Below are 14,770 nucleotides of genomic sequence, written 5' to 3' on the forward strand. Positions count from 1 at the left end.
CAGGGCTGCAGTGAAGCGCAGCTGATGTGTGTGATTCTCTTGTCAGACGCGTTTGTATTTCAGATCTTCTTGTATTTCGGTGGAAATCGGTGAGCTTTTTTGATCGTATGATTTCATCCATACGTGTTCATGACGGAACCGCCTTCATCTTTTATTCATTCGTGCAGACCGCAGAGATTTGCACCGGGACTGACACTATGCGCTCGGTAACCGGCTGATGCTGATGCTGACATCTTCCATCATCCATCTGCCTAAACGGGAATACTGCGCTCATTCGTGATCCATTCATCTCGTACACGGGTTCAACATGTCCATGAAAGCAAAAATCGGCGAGGCGGTGAAGGTGGTGGTTCGGTGTCGTCCGCTCAACCGTAAAGAGGAATCGATGGGGTACGAGAATATCGTGCAGATGGATGTGAAACTGGGCCAGGTGGCCCTGCGGAACCCCAAGGCGGGTCTGGGAGAGCTGCTCAAGAGCTTCACGTTCGACGCGGTTTACGACGCTTGTTCCAAACAGAGCGATCTGTACGACGAGACGGTGCGACCGCTCATCGACTCGGTTCTGCGCGGCTTCAACGGCACCATCTTCGCGTACGGACAGACGGGAACCGGGAAGACGTACACCATGCAAGGCCAGTGGCTGGACGCCGAGCGCCGCGGAATCATCCCGAACTCGTTCGAGCACATCTTCACGCACATCTCGCGCTCTCAGAACCAGCAGTACCTGGTCCGGGCCTCTTATTTGGAGATCTACCAGGAGGAGATCCGTGACCTGCTCACCAAAGACCACAGCAAGAAGCTGGAGCTGAAGGAGAGCGCCGACTCAGGGGTCTACATCAAAGATCTGTCCTCCTTCGTCACCAAGAACGTGAAGGAGATCGAGCATGTGATGAATGTTGGGAACCAGAGCAGATCTGTGGGCTTTACCAACATGAACGAGCACAGCTCGAGGTCTCATGCTATCTTTATCATCACGGTGGAGTGCAGCCAGCTTGGGCCGGATGGACAGAACCATATTCGCGTTGGCAAACTCAACCTGGTTGACCTGGCTGGCAGCGAGCGACAGACCAAGACTGGCGTCCAAGGAGAACGTCTGAAGGAGGCCACCAAGATCAACCTGTCCCTCTCCGCTCTGGGAAACGTAATCTCTGCGTTGGTGGACGGACGAAGTTCTCACGTTCCCTACCGTGACTCTAAACTCACACGGTTGCTGCAGGACTCATTAGGTGGGAACGCCAAGACCATCATGGTGGCCACGTTGGGACCGGCCTCCTACAATTACGAGGAGACCTTGACCACCTTGCGTTACGCCAACCGCGCCAAGAACATCAAGAACAAGCCTCGTGTCAACGAAGACCCAAAAGACGCCCTCCTGAGGGAGTTCCAGGAGGAGATCGCCCGGCTGAAGGCGCAGCTGGATAAACGCGGCATGCTCACCAAGAGGAAGAGGAGGAGCAGGAGACTGAGGAAGATCGGAGATGGTGGCGAGGTAGAAGAGGGAGAGGAGGAGGATGTTGAAGATGAGGAGGAGGAGGAGGAGGAAAGTGTGGAGAAGGAGGCGCAGGAGTACATGAAGGAGCAGCAGGAGAAGCTGGAGAGAGAGAAGGAGGCCATCAGAGATGATCATTCACTGGTGGCCGAGGAGAAACAGAGACTCCTGGAGGAAAAAGAGAGGATGATGAGACATCTGAAGAAGGAGCAGGAGGCCACAGATCTTCTCACAGCCAAGTTTAAGGTGAGTAAGATTGTGTGTGTGGTGTTTATGGCTGTTTCAGGTGCCATTTATGTGTAGAATGAGTTTAAAGTGAATGAAATTTGAAACTTCTTAAACGATTAAAAGAACTCAGAAAAAGTTATTTATATAGAGTTATTCATTAATATAAATGCTGACAGGATCCATGTGTTTGATCTCTGCTGTCACGTCACAGTTCAACACAAGCTACTGTTGGTCTTCTGAGGTTGACAATCCTTTCATAAGACCATAGCTGCTTTTTTCAGAACAGTTTGGTTTTTAATTCCCATAGATGCTGTCAGGTTATAGAGAAGTGTATTTAATAACAGGGTAGAGATCTGATAGACTCAGTCATAGACGGCTGATGGTGGACAGCGTGACCTGCTGTGCTCAGCCAATCATGTGATCTCGTTGATTCTTGGTCATCATTAAGCCAATCAAAAGACAGTAGGCAGGCAGAGATTCTTTACACTGTCTGGAGTAAAAGCATTGATTACAGTTAACATGCTAAAATTAGTAATGGTCTGATTCCCATCATCAGTGTCTGCGTGTCACGGTTATCATCAACTAAAACTAAAACCATAAAAAAAGTATACACACACACACACTATTTTTAAACTATAATGCATAAACTATTTGAATGAACTGTTCTAATAAAACTATTTTATATTGTATTTTTTAAATAAACATCAACTGAAATAAAAAACTTCAACTTATTAATTTCATCTGGTTTCCAAAATTACTAAAACTTTTAACTAAAATTAAAACTGAAATGGCAAATATAAAAATATGATCGGCTAAAAGATAATGCAAAAAATGTAAACTTAAAAGCTGTATAAATATAAAAAAGCATAAAAATGATAAAAGCAATAAAATTCGCCTTTAGAATTAAAACAAAAACAGAAAGAAAAAAAATAGTTCTATATAAAAACTATAATAGTACATTAATCATAAAATAACCCTGTGTGTTCTCTGCAGTCATGTGACCTGATGCATCTTGTGATGATGTAACGCATGACATCATGTCTTCACATGTACTGGAGTGTTTGTGACGGCACTGCAGGCTGCTGGAAGTAGCTCTTCATTTTCATATGAGAGGTGTTTGCTGAGGTTCTGGCCAGATGCAGGAGGAGAGAGGGGCTTCAGATTTATAAATAACTCTGATCATTGGTGGGTCATTTCCCGACAGGTGATGATTCATCACGACCTCATCCTGTTCCCTGCGCTGAGCCAATCCCATCACTCGATCTCAAACAATAACAGCAACACAGGAAATATTTCACTGCACATCTGATAAAAACACAACGGCTGTGTTCACAATCACATACTACCTGTATAGTGTGTACTAAATGTGACCCTGCAGCACTTAAGGCGCTGGGGTATATTTTGAGCAATAGCCAAAAAAACATTGTATGGGTTTTCTTTTATGCCAAAAATCATTAAGGATATTAAGTAAAGATCGTGTTCCATGAAGATATTTTGTAAATTTCCTACCGTGAATATATCAAACTTAATTTTTGATTAGTCATATGCATTGCTAAGAAATCATTTGGACAACTGTAAAGGCGATCTTCTCAGCATTTTTATTTTTTTGCATCCTCAGATTCCAGATTTTCAAATAGTTGTATCTCGGCTAAATATTGTCCAATCCTAATAAACCATACATCAATGGAAAGTACATTTATTCAGCTTATGCAGAAGATGTATAAGACTGGTTTTGTGGTCCAGGGTTACATATATATTTGCGTATACTCTGGACAGTGTACGTGCTGCACACATAGTATTATTAGTATAGTGTCATTCCAAATTTAGCTCATGACTCAGTTTTTGCCCCAGATTTGTTGTGTTGCTGCAGTGAATTGAGTGTTTAATTGTGAATCCTCAACGCTCATGTGCCTGTTTAACCTGAGGAACAGACTAAACCACTTCACACACACATTTAGCCCTTAATGCCTGTTTACACAACTGTCTTCTAGTTTAATTATAGTGTCTTTTAAAGAAAGGACGTGGAGGCGAGACAGACAGACAGGAAGAGACATAATTATATAGTGTCTTTTGGATTGTTTGTGTCTGTGACTGATTATAATGTTGTGTAATATTAGTATAATCATACTGTTTTTATAGTGTGTAGAATATATACCAGTGTTACTATTGTTAACAAAACTATTAAAAATCCATTTTAATAGTCAAATAAATCTGACAATGAAGTAGAATATAAATATTGAATGGAAATCTTAAGCTAAACTGTTGCTTCAGCAACTAACTGAAATTAATGATCTAAAGTACTAAAATAGCTAAAAATCTAATATGAATAATAAATATAAAATATTCTAACTAATAAAAATGACAAAAAAACAAATCAAAATTACTAGAATTTATATTAAAACTAATGGTAAAAAGAAAACTGAAAACATAAAAATAAAAATTAAATATTATTTAAAAAATAGTTTTAATAAATGCTGTAACATTATATAAATAATACTGATCGATTAATATTGCATATTATTTATTCCTAGGTAATTTGAAGTATACTAATACTACTCAAATGAATAAATAAAAAAACAGTAAAGATTAAATAAAATAAATGAAAGCTATACAGAAATATGTAAAAAGAGAAAAGAACATAAGATCAAGGTATATTGAAATTAATATTAAAATGGATTTTTGGATACATGGAACCCCCAGATGATGGAGTAAAAATGCAGCTGAATGCCACTTGCTGAATTTAAAATTCAACATGATTGTTTGACAGTATATTGTTATATAATGAATGCTAGTATTCAGTTCCAAACATAGTCTGTGCGTGCTGACAGTAAACTCAGTCATTGGCCATCTCCCAGCATGCTTTGCTGAAATATTGATGTGTCAGCGTCTATGTGCTGGTGGGCGGAGCTTCCCTTCAGAGCTTCTGGCCAATGAATTCCTCAGCAGTGTGAATAGATAATGAGCCAGACTGGACCTGAGCTCTGTTGCCGTGGTGACGGGAGTGTGGGGGGTCTGGATGGAAAGGTCTCTGTTAAACGAGAGCATCTTCACTGCTGAGTGTGTGTGTGTGTGTGTGTGATGACGGAGCATCCTGCTGATGCTTCCCCGGAGGCCAGTGTCTATTTTAAACCATCTCTCTGTTTCTCTCTCTATTCTGAATCTTTTTTCCATCACTACTGTAACAGAATACTACATTCTATATACAAGACAAAATATTACTCAAGCCTCTAGATATGAGTGTGTAAAGAGTTTAGCAGTCTTTTATTTATGTTTAACATTTTTATATTTTTTTATACTAATTTCATAATTTTACATAAATTAAGTACTGACATTACTACTTTGATAATAGCAAAAATAAATTCAAGTTAAATAGACATAATGACAGTACAATAAGTAAACTAAAAAAATGGCAGACTAAAATCTAAAATGATAACTAAAAATATATAAAAAACAAAAATGTAAAATATGAATGAATTCTTTTAAGACCTGGGTGTGTTTTTTTTTGTGTGAATTAAATGTATTGTATTTTAATTGTTGTAGTTATAATAAGATCATCATAATTAAATATAAATGTTTAAAATAAAATAAAATAAATGACTAATGCACATAAAAAAGTGCAAAAATATGAATTATATATACATATAATGCACCACATTTCTTTAAATATTTATTTTTTTATTTTTTGTGAATTAAATGTATTATCATTTAATTGTATACTGACATTACTGAAACGAAGTTAAATAGAAATGTTTAGAAATATGAAAAACTAAAACAAAAGACAAAATGCAAATAACGAAAAAGTCTAAAATTCTAATAAAAAATAATATATTATTAAAAAAGCTCATTCAAATTATGAATTAATAACATTTTATTTTCAGGACCAGTTAGGTGCATTGGGCCAAATGTTACACCTAATTAATATTCATTACCCTGATGATAAGATTATAATATATGTGTGTGTATTATATGTATTATAGTTCCATTGCTTGTTTTTTTTTTTTAATTGTCTGTTAATCTGTTAGTCACACCGCTAAGTAAAAGTTGTACTAGTCTAAGTAAAACTGCTTTAAGCTCAGTTGCACACCTTATTAATATGAATAACTATGCTGATAAGGTTTGTAATAGTCTCCGCCCCTCTGCTTGACTGTACATTAACCCAAGAAGGTTTTGGTTTCATCCCATGGGACAAAAAGCCCATTCTCTCCATCTTTCCATGTCTCTGCGAAAATCTGTCCTCCCTATCCCTCCGTTCCAGTCCCGTGTTCACAGAGAGAGACAGAGAGAGATGGACTGTGTGTGTAAATCAGCGGGACGTGTGCTGTGGAGTCTGATGGGTTCTGACAGGCTGTTTTAGATGTTATGAGCTGGTCTGATGGGCCGTGCAGTTCAGCTGTAGTTCTGGGCTCAGGCTTTGTTCTTGTTTCTGTCGTGGTTCTTTGACAATAATCTTTGTGTGTCACTAAAGCCACGAGCTGCTGCCGTCCACAAAGAGAGCTCTGTGTGTCGAGTGGGGGAGGAGATTCAGAGCTGATTTTCATCATGCCTTCTAAAAGCTCGTTCACACTTACAGCCATTTGTAGCAAGAAAGAAACCAGAATTTGTCCGTTATCAAAAAGAGTTGGTGATTTCAGGCCTTTCCATTGACAGCAATCGCTTGTGATGCAACAAAATTGAGCAGTTTTCTATTTGTGCAGCATAACACCTAGAAGCCCCGCCCACAACCAATCTCATTGGTTCAAAGTTCCATTTGATTAAGCATATTATAAGATATTATATACTACTTTTAAAAAATATTTTATTTTATATTACTTATTAATTGTGAATATAAAAAAGTTAAATATAAATATTTCTTAAAAAGCAAAAACAAAAAAAGGCGAAAGTACATGTAATCAAAATAAAAAATGAAAATTTATGAATTGTTTATTTATTTTAATTTATAAAATATAGAAATGTATAACTGAAAAAAAATAAGTTTAATAGAAATATAAAACAAATACATTTTCTTGAATATATATATATATATATATATATATATATATATATATATATATATATATATATATATATATATATATATATATATAATATACACTGTTTTGGTACCAAAAAAAAAAAACTAAGCACTAAGTAATAATTACTTCCATTTAAACAGATTTTATTTCATTTTAATTAATATTTTTCAGAATTAAATTCTAAATATATATACATATATATATATATATATATATATATATATATATATATATAAAGAAAACACATAACAGAATTAATAAAAGTAAAATGGAAAAAAATACTAAAAATATTAATTACTTCTGTTTGGGTACTGAGTGTCTGCTGAAGGGTTTAGTTTTGTTTTATTTCCTTGTGAGATTGTGAATTGCATTTATTATATTAAAATTGTTTTAGTATCAATAAAAAAACCTAAACATTTAAAAATAAATATTAAAAAAAGACAAAAGCACATTAAATGACTAAAACTTTTGAACAGTAGAGTATATAAAATGCAAAATGAGTGTCTTTAGTCATTTTATTTAGCTTTATATAAAAGCAGCTGAGGTGATTTGATATATCCGAATGAGTGTGACCTCTACATGTGATCCGCTGCTGATGTTGATGCTTTCTTGTGGTTGCCAGGCGATGGAGAGCAAGCTGCTGGTTGGTGGGAAGAACATTATTGATCACACTAATGAGCAACAGAAGATGCTTGAACAGAAAAGACACGAGATTGCAGAACAGGTAACACACACTCCACCTTCAGCATCCATATGTGCTCGTGTACAACACATAACTGAGTGTGTGCATGTGTGTGTGTCTGCAGACACGCAGAGAGAGAGAAATACAGCAGCAAGTGGTGGCTCAGGATGAGGAGACGCTAGAACTCAGAGAAACATTCTCCTCACTGCAACAGGAAGTGGAAGCAAAGACCAAGAAACTCAAAAAGGTGAGATACACACTTACACACACACACACACACCTGGTGAGAGGTGAAGCACGGTGATGGCGTCACATTCAGAGATTGTAATGAAGAGAAGGTCCTTGTTTTAGGACCAGTGGTTCCCAATATTAAGTAATTCTGAGATGCTTCTTCTCATTTGATAATTATTTATTTTTATTTGGAACTTTATTCATACAAACCAAAAGATTAACAACAGATTAATAACAAATCTAAACTGGTTTTCTTCACAGATAAATAGCTAATGGAGTATAAATGGTATATTAAGGGGTCAGCAATATGTTTATTTTAGTATCACTCACTGTAAACAATAAAAACCTCTCCAACTCAATATTTTCTAGTGACTGGAAAAATGTAGATGTGATCAGTCAATAGAATATTTTGAGTTGGATATATATATATATATAGAGAGAGAGAGAGAGAGAGAGAGAGAGAGAGAGAGAGAGAGAGAGAGAGAGAGAGAGAGAGTTTTGTTTCTGTTAATGTTAATTTTATTTCAAGACAACAAGAATATTTGTTTTTGGTTTTAGTTTTGGTAAAATCTAATAAACCGTTTTTTTGTAAATGCATGCATTAAATTGACCAAAAATGTCAGTAAAGACATTTGTAATGGTATAAAAGATCTCTGTTTCAAATAAATGCTTAATACACTTTCTATTCTTCAAAAAATCCTGAAAATTAAGTATTATGGTTTCTACAAATATATTAAGCAGCACAACTGTTTTCAAATTTATTATAATCAGAAATGTTTCTTGAGCAGTATATTAGAATGATTTCTGAAGGATCATGTGACTCTGAAGACTGGAGGAATGATGCTGAAAATACAGCTGTGCATCACAGAAATAAATCACATAATACAATATATTCGCATAGAAAACACTTATTTTAAATAATAATAATATAATAATATTTTAGAATATAATATTTTAAGTAATAATATTTTATATTAATACTACTATTACTGTATTTTGAATCAAATAAATGCAGACTTGGTGAGTATTATAAAAATATGAAATCTGATCTTCGCCATACATCAGACTCGTTTGAATGAGCCTTTAGCAACCAGTGAACAGACTGACAACAAACAGACGTGTAACAGCTCTGAGTTCCCTAACTCCTGTTCCTCTTGCTCCCCCCTTAATTCTGGACCTTTGACCTTTGACCCCTGGATCACCCCTGATCCCACTCCCTGTGAAAATAAAACACCTTTTATCAGTACAAGAAGGTTAGTTTGTTCTACACTTGCTCAGTTGCTGGCTGTCAGGGGCTACGAGGCTAATGCTAAATGCTAGTTTTGGCATTAAAGCATTATGAAAAGCACAAACGCTTTCACAGCAACTAATTCTAGCCAACCCTCTTTAATCTTCATGGCTACTGCTGGCATGCTAACCACCAAAACCGTCCTCCTGAAGCTCTGATGACTTCAGAGATTCATTCTCAACAGCAGACAGGCCAAACAGAACTGAGCTCCACTGTCCCCATATTAATCTGCACGCCACTTCCTGTCAGAACACATCACTTCCTGTTGGGTTCTGAGCATGGAATAACTGCTTTGATGTTCAAATGAAACATAACCAGCTGCCTGAAAGTCCTTTAGAGCCTTTACATGCTCCTTACTTACTTGACCTTTAACCCCTGCTAACCTCTCACACTAACACTGAGCACTGAGTGACTGCACGAGAGTGATGATGATGATGATGAAGATGAAGAAGGATGGAAGGAAGGATGATGAATGAAAGGAAGGATAATGAATGGAAGGATGAAGAAGATGAAGAAGATGAATAGATGGATGGATGGATGATAATGATAAAGAATGGAAGAATGAAGAAGATGAATAGATGGATGGATGATGATTATGAATGATGGATGATGATGATGAAAGATGTTTGGATGGATGATGATGATGATAAAGGATGGATGAATAGATGAAGATCATTGGATGGATAGATGAATGGATAGATGAAGAAGATGGATGGGTGATGATGATGAAGGATGGATGGATGGATGGTTGGTAGAAGAAAGATGGATGGATGGATGATTATGATGAAGGATGGATGGATGACGAAATGAAGGATGGATGGATGGATGGATGACGAAATGAAGGATGGATGGATGGATGGATGATGATGATGAAGGATGGATGGATAGATGAAGATCATTGGATGGATGGATGATAATGATAAGGATGGATGGATGGATGAATGATTGATGAAGGTTGGACAGATGATAATAGTGATGATGATGATGATGATGATGATCACACATTCTCTCTCTCTCTCTCTCTCTGTGTGTGTGTGTGTGTGTGTGTGTGTGCAGCTGTATGCGAAGCTTCAGTCTCTGAAGGCAGATATTCAGGATGTGAATGATGAGCATGTGAGGAGCCGACAGGAGCTGGAGCAAACACAGAATGAACTGACCAGAGAACTCAAATTCAAGTGAGACCGTGCATCATTAATTTGATCTGTGCATGGTTTTACCACGGCTTACGTTTAAGAACAATCGTACAGCTGCATGAATGTCTGCAGTGTCCACAGCTAATGTGTCTGTGTCTCTGCAGATATCTGATTATAGAGAACTTTATACCTCCTGAAGAGAAGAATAAAATCATGAACAGACTTCAGTTTGATGCTGAAGAAGACCAGTGGAAGTTTCAGCCCCTCGTTCCTGCGGAGAAGTGAGTGAACCTCCATCTATACATGTGATGCATCAGATACTAATACTTTATATTCACTGCTGTCCACATTTTAGAATAATAGTAAAGTCATCAAAATGATTGAATAGCACAAATTTAGTTTTGTAACAAAATGTATACATAGGTACAATTTTTTTGAATCTTTAGAACAAAAGATCTTCTGTTCCTGGAAAACAGAATTACCATGGTACTAACTTGGTATTTCACAGAATATCATAGTGATATACCATAATGCTTTAAGTGGCACAATGATTTTTATTATTTTAAATTTATTCATTTAGCAGACGCTTTTATCCAAAGCGACTTACAGTGCATTCAGGCTATCAATTTTTACATATCATGTGTTCCCGGGGAATCGAACCCACAACCTTGCGCTTGTTAGCGCTTATTAGAGCTACAGGAACATTATTATTATAAGTTTATTGATTATAGGGGTTGGTTGTCGTTAACAAAAACCATAAAAAATTAAAATAATTAATGCAAATAATCTAAATGTTAAATGAAATTAAATATATATTTTAAAAGGTTATTATAACTTATTTATTTCAGTTTTTCATGGCAACATTTCTATTTAAAAAAACATATATATAAAAAAAACAATTAAAAAATGTATTTTAACTAAAATCAAAATAAGAAAATATAAAAATAGTATCTAGTCACAAAACTATGATACTATTTCAGTGGTACTAAACGGACCTGGCAGAACAGCTCAGATACTGAAGTGAAGGTGATGTTCTGCTCTGTTTTCTGTGTTCACGCAGTAAATTCACACAGATGAAGAGAAGACCCGCCTCTGCTGTGGGATACAAGCGACCAATCAGCCAGTTTGCCAGAATTGCCATAGCGATGGGAGCTCATTCCAGATACAGGGTATGTTTATGGAGAGAAAGATGGAAGTGTAGGAAGAAAAAGTGGAATGTGGCCAGAGGATGTCAAATCAAATGCTTGAAATTATTCATGTTCTGGTTTGTGTGATTATGTCCAATCCAAATATATGTTGAGGATGATTTTTTTGCAGTGTGCTGTTTTATGAAGTTGTGCTTGTGTCTTTTATCCCTCATGTTCCTCCATAGGCAGAGAATATAATGGTTCTGGAGCTGGACTTGACTCCCCCTGTCGTGTTTCAACTGGATCTCCCGAGGTCTGGATCAGAGGTGGAACCGTCCCGAGACGTTCTGTTGGACAACACCAGCTACAGAGAGAAATCAGCGGCCGGACGGGTCCGAAAATCTCAGTCATGGTCAGTAAAAGGTTTAACAATCATCACACACACACACACACACACAAAATATATATATAAGAATTATAACTTTTTTTACATATTCAAATTTAAGATTTATATAAAAAATGATATACTATATATATATATATATATATATATATATATATATATACATATATATTCTGTATATAATTTTTTTTTGCATATATATTTAATTTAATGTAATAATAATTTAATAATTAATATATATTCAAAAACTATATATAATATAACAAATAATAAATATTACTAATGTATATATATATATATATATATATATATATATATATAAAGATATAAAAAGATACAAATTTCATTATACACGCACACACACACACACACACACACACAGTATCTTCTGTATATAAATAGTATATTTGAATATATAAAAAAATAGTTAAATACATTTAAATGTAGTTTAATAATAAAAACAACTTTATATACATTGTTATGTTAATAAATAAAATATCAAATTGTTTTCAAAATTATTTATAATATTGAATATAATTAATCATAACTTCATAATAATTATTTATTTTATAAATATATAAATATAATATGCAATAAATATATATTTATCTTAAATGATTTGTGTTTATGATTAGATAAAATTGGGATTATAGTGCAATATGGTCCATAGGGTAATCCAAGATTAACTCATAATCTCTATAACATAGCGCTCGTGTACATAGTTGAATCTCAGTACAGATTTCTCAAATACAGGCTATTTTTGGAAATAAATATTTATGTGTGTATTTCTCATACCATTTACTACTATAAAATGCAGTGTGAAAGTCTGAAATTTTTCCTCAAGTGACAGTATCCATGTAGGTCCTCTATGTCCCGCCTCTCTCAAACGTGTAGTTTTCTACAAAGTCCCTCCTTCCAAACAAAGGAAAAGTTGAAATCACATCATATGACCCCTTTAATACTACACCCTACACTTTACCGAACCTTCACCTCTTGTACTCTTGGTTTTTGAATAATTGTCTTTTTCAACTGGAGGATAGCCTAATGCACAAATGAATGCTTTAGCCTCACTCTGTTGAAACTTGGGACTCTTTACCTCCGATTTTATGGAAATAAGTCAAACTCGTTATGCGGGACATGATTACAAATCAGGACTGCCAAAATAAACATGTTTTGACTAGAAATTGTATTTAAAAATAAAACAAAAATGCCTTGATGCTGCAACTAGCTCCGTTAACCAAGCTCTTAATAAGACCACAGTGTTGCATAATTCACTTTAAATTACTCCAAACTATTTTAAAACAATAGTAGCACATTCAGCCTCTTATAGTAGGTCATAGGTATTCTTTGCCTACTACATCTACTCAAACTGCTGTCGGCCTCAAGATAACGACATTATGTGTTCACAGGTGTCAGTCTCAGCAAGTCGTTTCCTCCTCAAGCTCCGCCCACTCTCTGGCATCCTCAGGGTCCCAAAGCTTGCCACACCCACAGAGCATCACCATGGCCACAGCCAAGAAATGAGACTAGGAATTACCATAATCCTGCCCCCGTTAAGGATAAACAATAGTCAATCAATCCTACATAGACCAAGAAAGACGGGGGGAGACGAACCGTCTGTCATTATTAACCAAGGCTGAAGCGATCAAAGCTCCAACTAGATGAAAACCTGCCCGCGATCTGATGAAGCAGGACAAACCGTGAACACGGGGCTATACCCACAACTCATCAGGACCAATGAAACGATCAATATTAGTAAAATGATTCGGCCTCTCTCTCTCTCTTGCTCTCTGCTCCTCAGGACAGTGAAGACACTTTAATAACTACTATCAACAGCACTGAATAACATCGCCTTACCTGACACCTGAGGCTCTTTAAGCTAGTTATTTTAATTAATTTAGCTGCTTCCAAATCCGCTGGTCAACCTCAGTGTGTTTGTACTGACCTGCACAGGTCTGAACCAGGAGTAGAGCCACACACACCTCGAATGATGGAAGCCAAAACGGACGGGGCTTTGTGATCGCTCACCCTGAGCTTTGAAGATGAGAGCTGAGAGACGTCTCTCTTTCTATCTGCATGTCTTACTGTACCTGTGTGTCTTTGTGAATCTGATCAGGGGTCTGGATGGGAGGTGGGCGGGCGGCTGATTGGCTGGAGGAAGGATCGACAGGGTTCCCACGGGCTCATGGAAAACCTGGAAATGTCAGGGAATGCGATTGGTTTTCCAGGCCTGGAAAAGTCATGGAAATTAATAGAATGTTAGTTGTGGAGATATAATTTGTGCAGTTTTAAAAATATAAATATACACATTATATAAATTAATATAAAAACATCAAAACGGAATTGTAAAATAAAATAAAAAAAATATTATAAAACATAAAATAGATATATATAGTCAATAAGTTTGTTTTTGTCAAAGTTTTTGAAATGCAAGGCTGCATTTATTTGATCAAAAGTGGAATATCAGGAAATGTCACTACACTTTAAATTAATTGTTTAAAGCATTTATTATTGTTGTTGTTGTTGTTGTTATAGTTTTCATTATTATAATTATTAATTTTAAAAACAGTTGTGATGCTTCATATTTTACGTGGAAACCATGATGCTTTTTTCAGGGTTCTTTAATTAATAGAATGTTCAAAAAAAGAGCATTTATTTGTTTTAGAATTTTTCTTTTAACATTATAAATGTCTTTACTGTCACATTTGATCAATGTAATGCATCCTTGCTGAATAAAAGTATTAATTTCTTTAAAAAAAAATAGGTGAAAAGGTGTGGGAACCCTAGCTCTAGAAGAACCTGTGCTCTAGAATAGTCTGTATAGAGAGAACAGAGCATGTACTATATGAGCTGGGCTTTGCTTAGACCTTTAAACCACTGCACTAACTTAAAGCAATGAGACGGAATAGACAAAAACATTCATACACACACATATGCCTTGCTTACTTGATTTCCTCAAAGCAGCAGCCAGAAGCCCCTCTCCTGTAATTATGAACATATGTGGAGTTTTGTTATGTATAGGAGATTGGTGTGTTCATGTGTGTCAGACCTGTGTGTTACTGGATCTTGAGATGCTCTCACTGGATGGAATTAAAGGAGCAGTTCTCTGGCAAAAGATGATTGTTTTGTGAAAGTTTCTCTTTTTTTCACATGCAAAACTGCAGATGGATAGTTAAG

The 14,770-nt window shown here is 36.0% G+C and overlaps 1 protein-coding gene across 1 annotated transcript; it reads left to right on the plus strand.

Annotated features, from left to right (window-relative positions):
• On the plus strand, nucleotides 1-14,713 carry LOC127983404 (kinesin-like protein KIF3C). The gene is made up of 9 exons (XM_052585584.1): nucleotides 1-89; nucleotides 168-1,735; nucleotides 7,352-7,453; nucleotides 7,536-7,658; nucleotides 9,987-10,105; nucleotides 10,228-10,344; nucleotides 11,124-11,232; nucleotides 11,436-11,602; nucleotides 13,003-14,713. Exons 2-9 carry the CDS (start codon nucleotides 308-310, stop codon nucleotides 13,115-13,117), a joined length of 2,280 nt encoding a protein of 759 aa, XP_052441544.1. The 5' UTR covers nucleotides 1-89; nucleotides 168-307; the 3' UTR covers nucleotides 13,118-14,713.
• The last annotated feature ends 57 nt before the right edge of the window (nucleotides 14,714-14,770 follow it).

The sequence above is a fragment of the Carassius gibelio genome, chromosome B20, assembly GCF_023724105.1.
Source record: "Carassius gibelio isolate Cgi1373 ecotype wild population from Czech Republic chromosome B20, carGib1.2-hapl.c, whole genome shotgun sequence".
Taxonomy (NCBI): Eukaryota; Metazoa; Chordata; class Actinopteri; order Cypriniformes; family Cyprinidae; genus Carassius; species Carassius gibelio.

Coding starts and splice junctions, on each gene's coding strand:
- LOC127983404 (XM_052585584.1), top strand. CDS start 308: ATGTCCATGAAAGCAAAAATCGGCGAGGCGGTGAAGGTGGTGGTTCGG. Junction 1,736..7,351: donor TTCTCACAGCCAAGTTTAAG/GTGAGTAAGATT, acceptor TGTGGTTGCCAG/GCGATGGAGAGCAAGCTGCT. Junction 10,106..10,227: donor ACCAGAGAACTCAAATTCAA/GTGAGACCGTGC, acceptor GTGTCTCTGCAG/ATATCTGATTATAGAGAACT.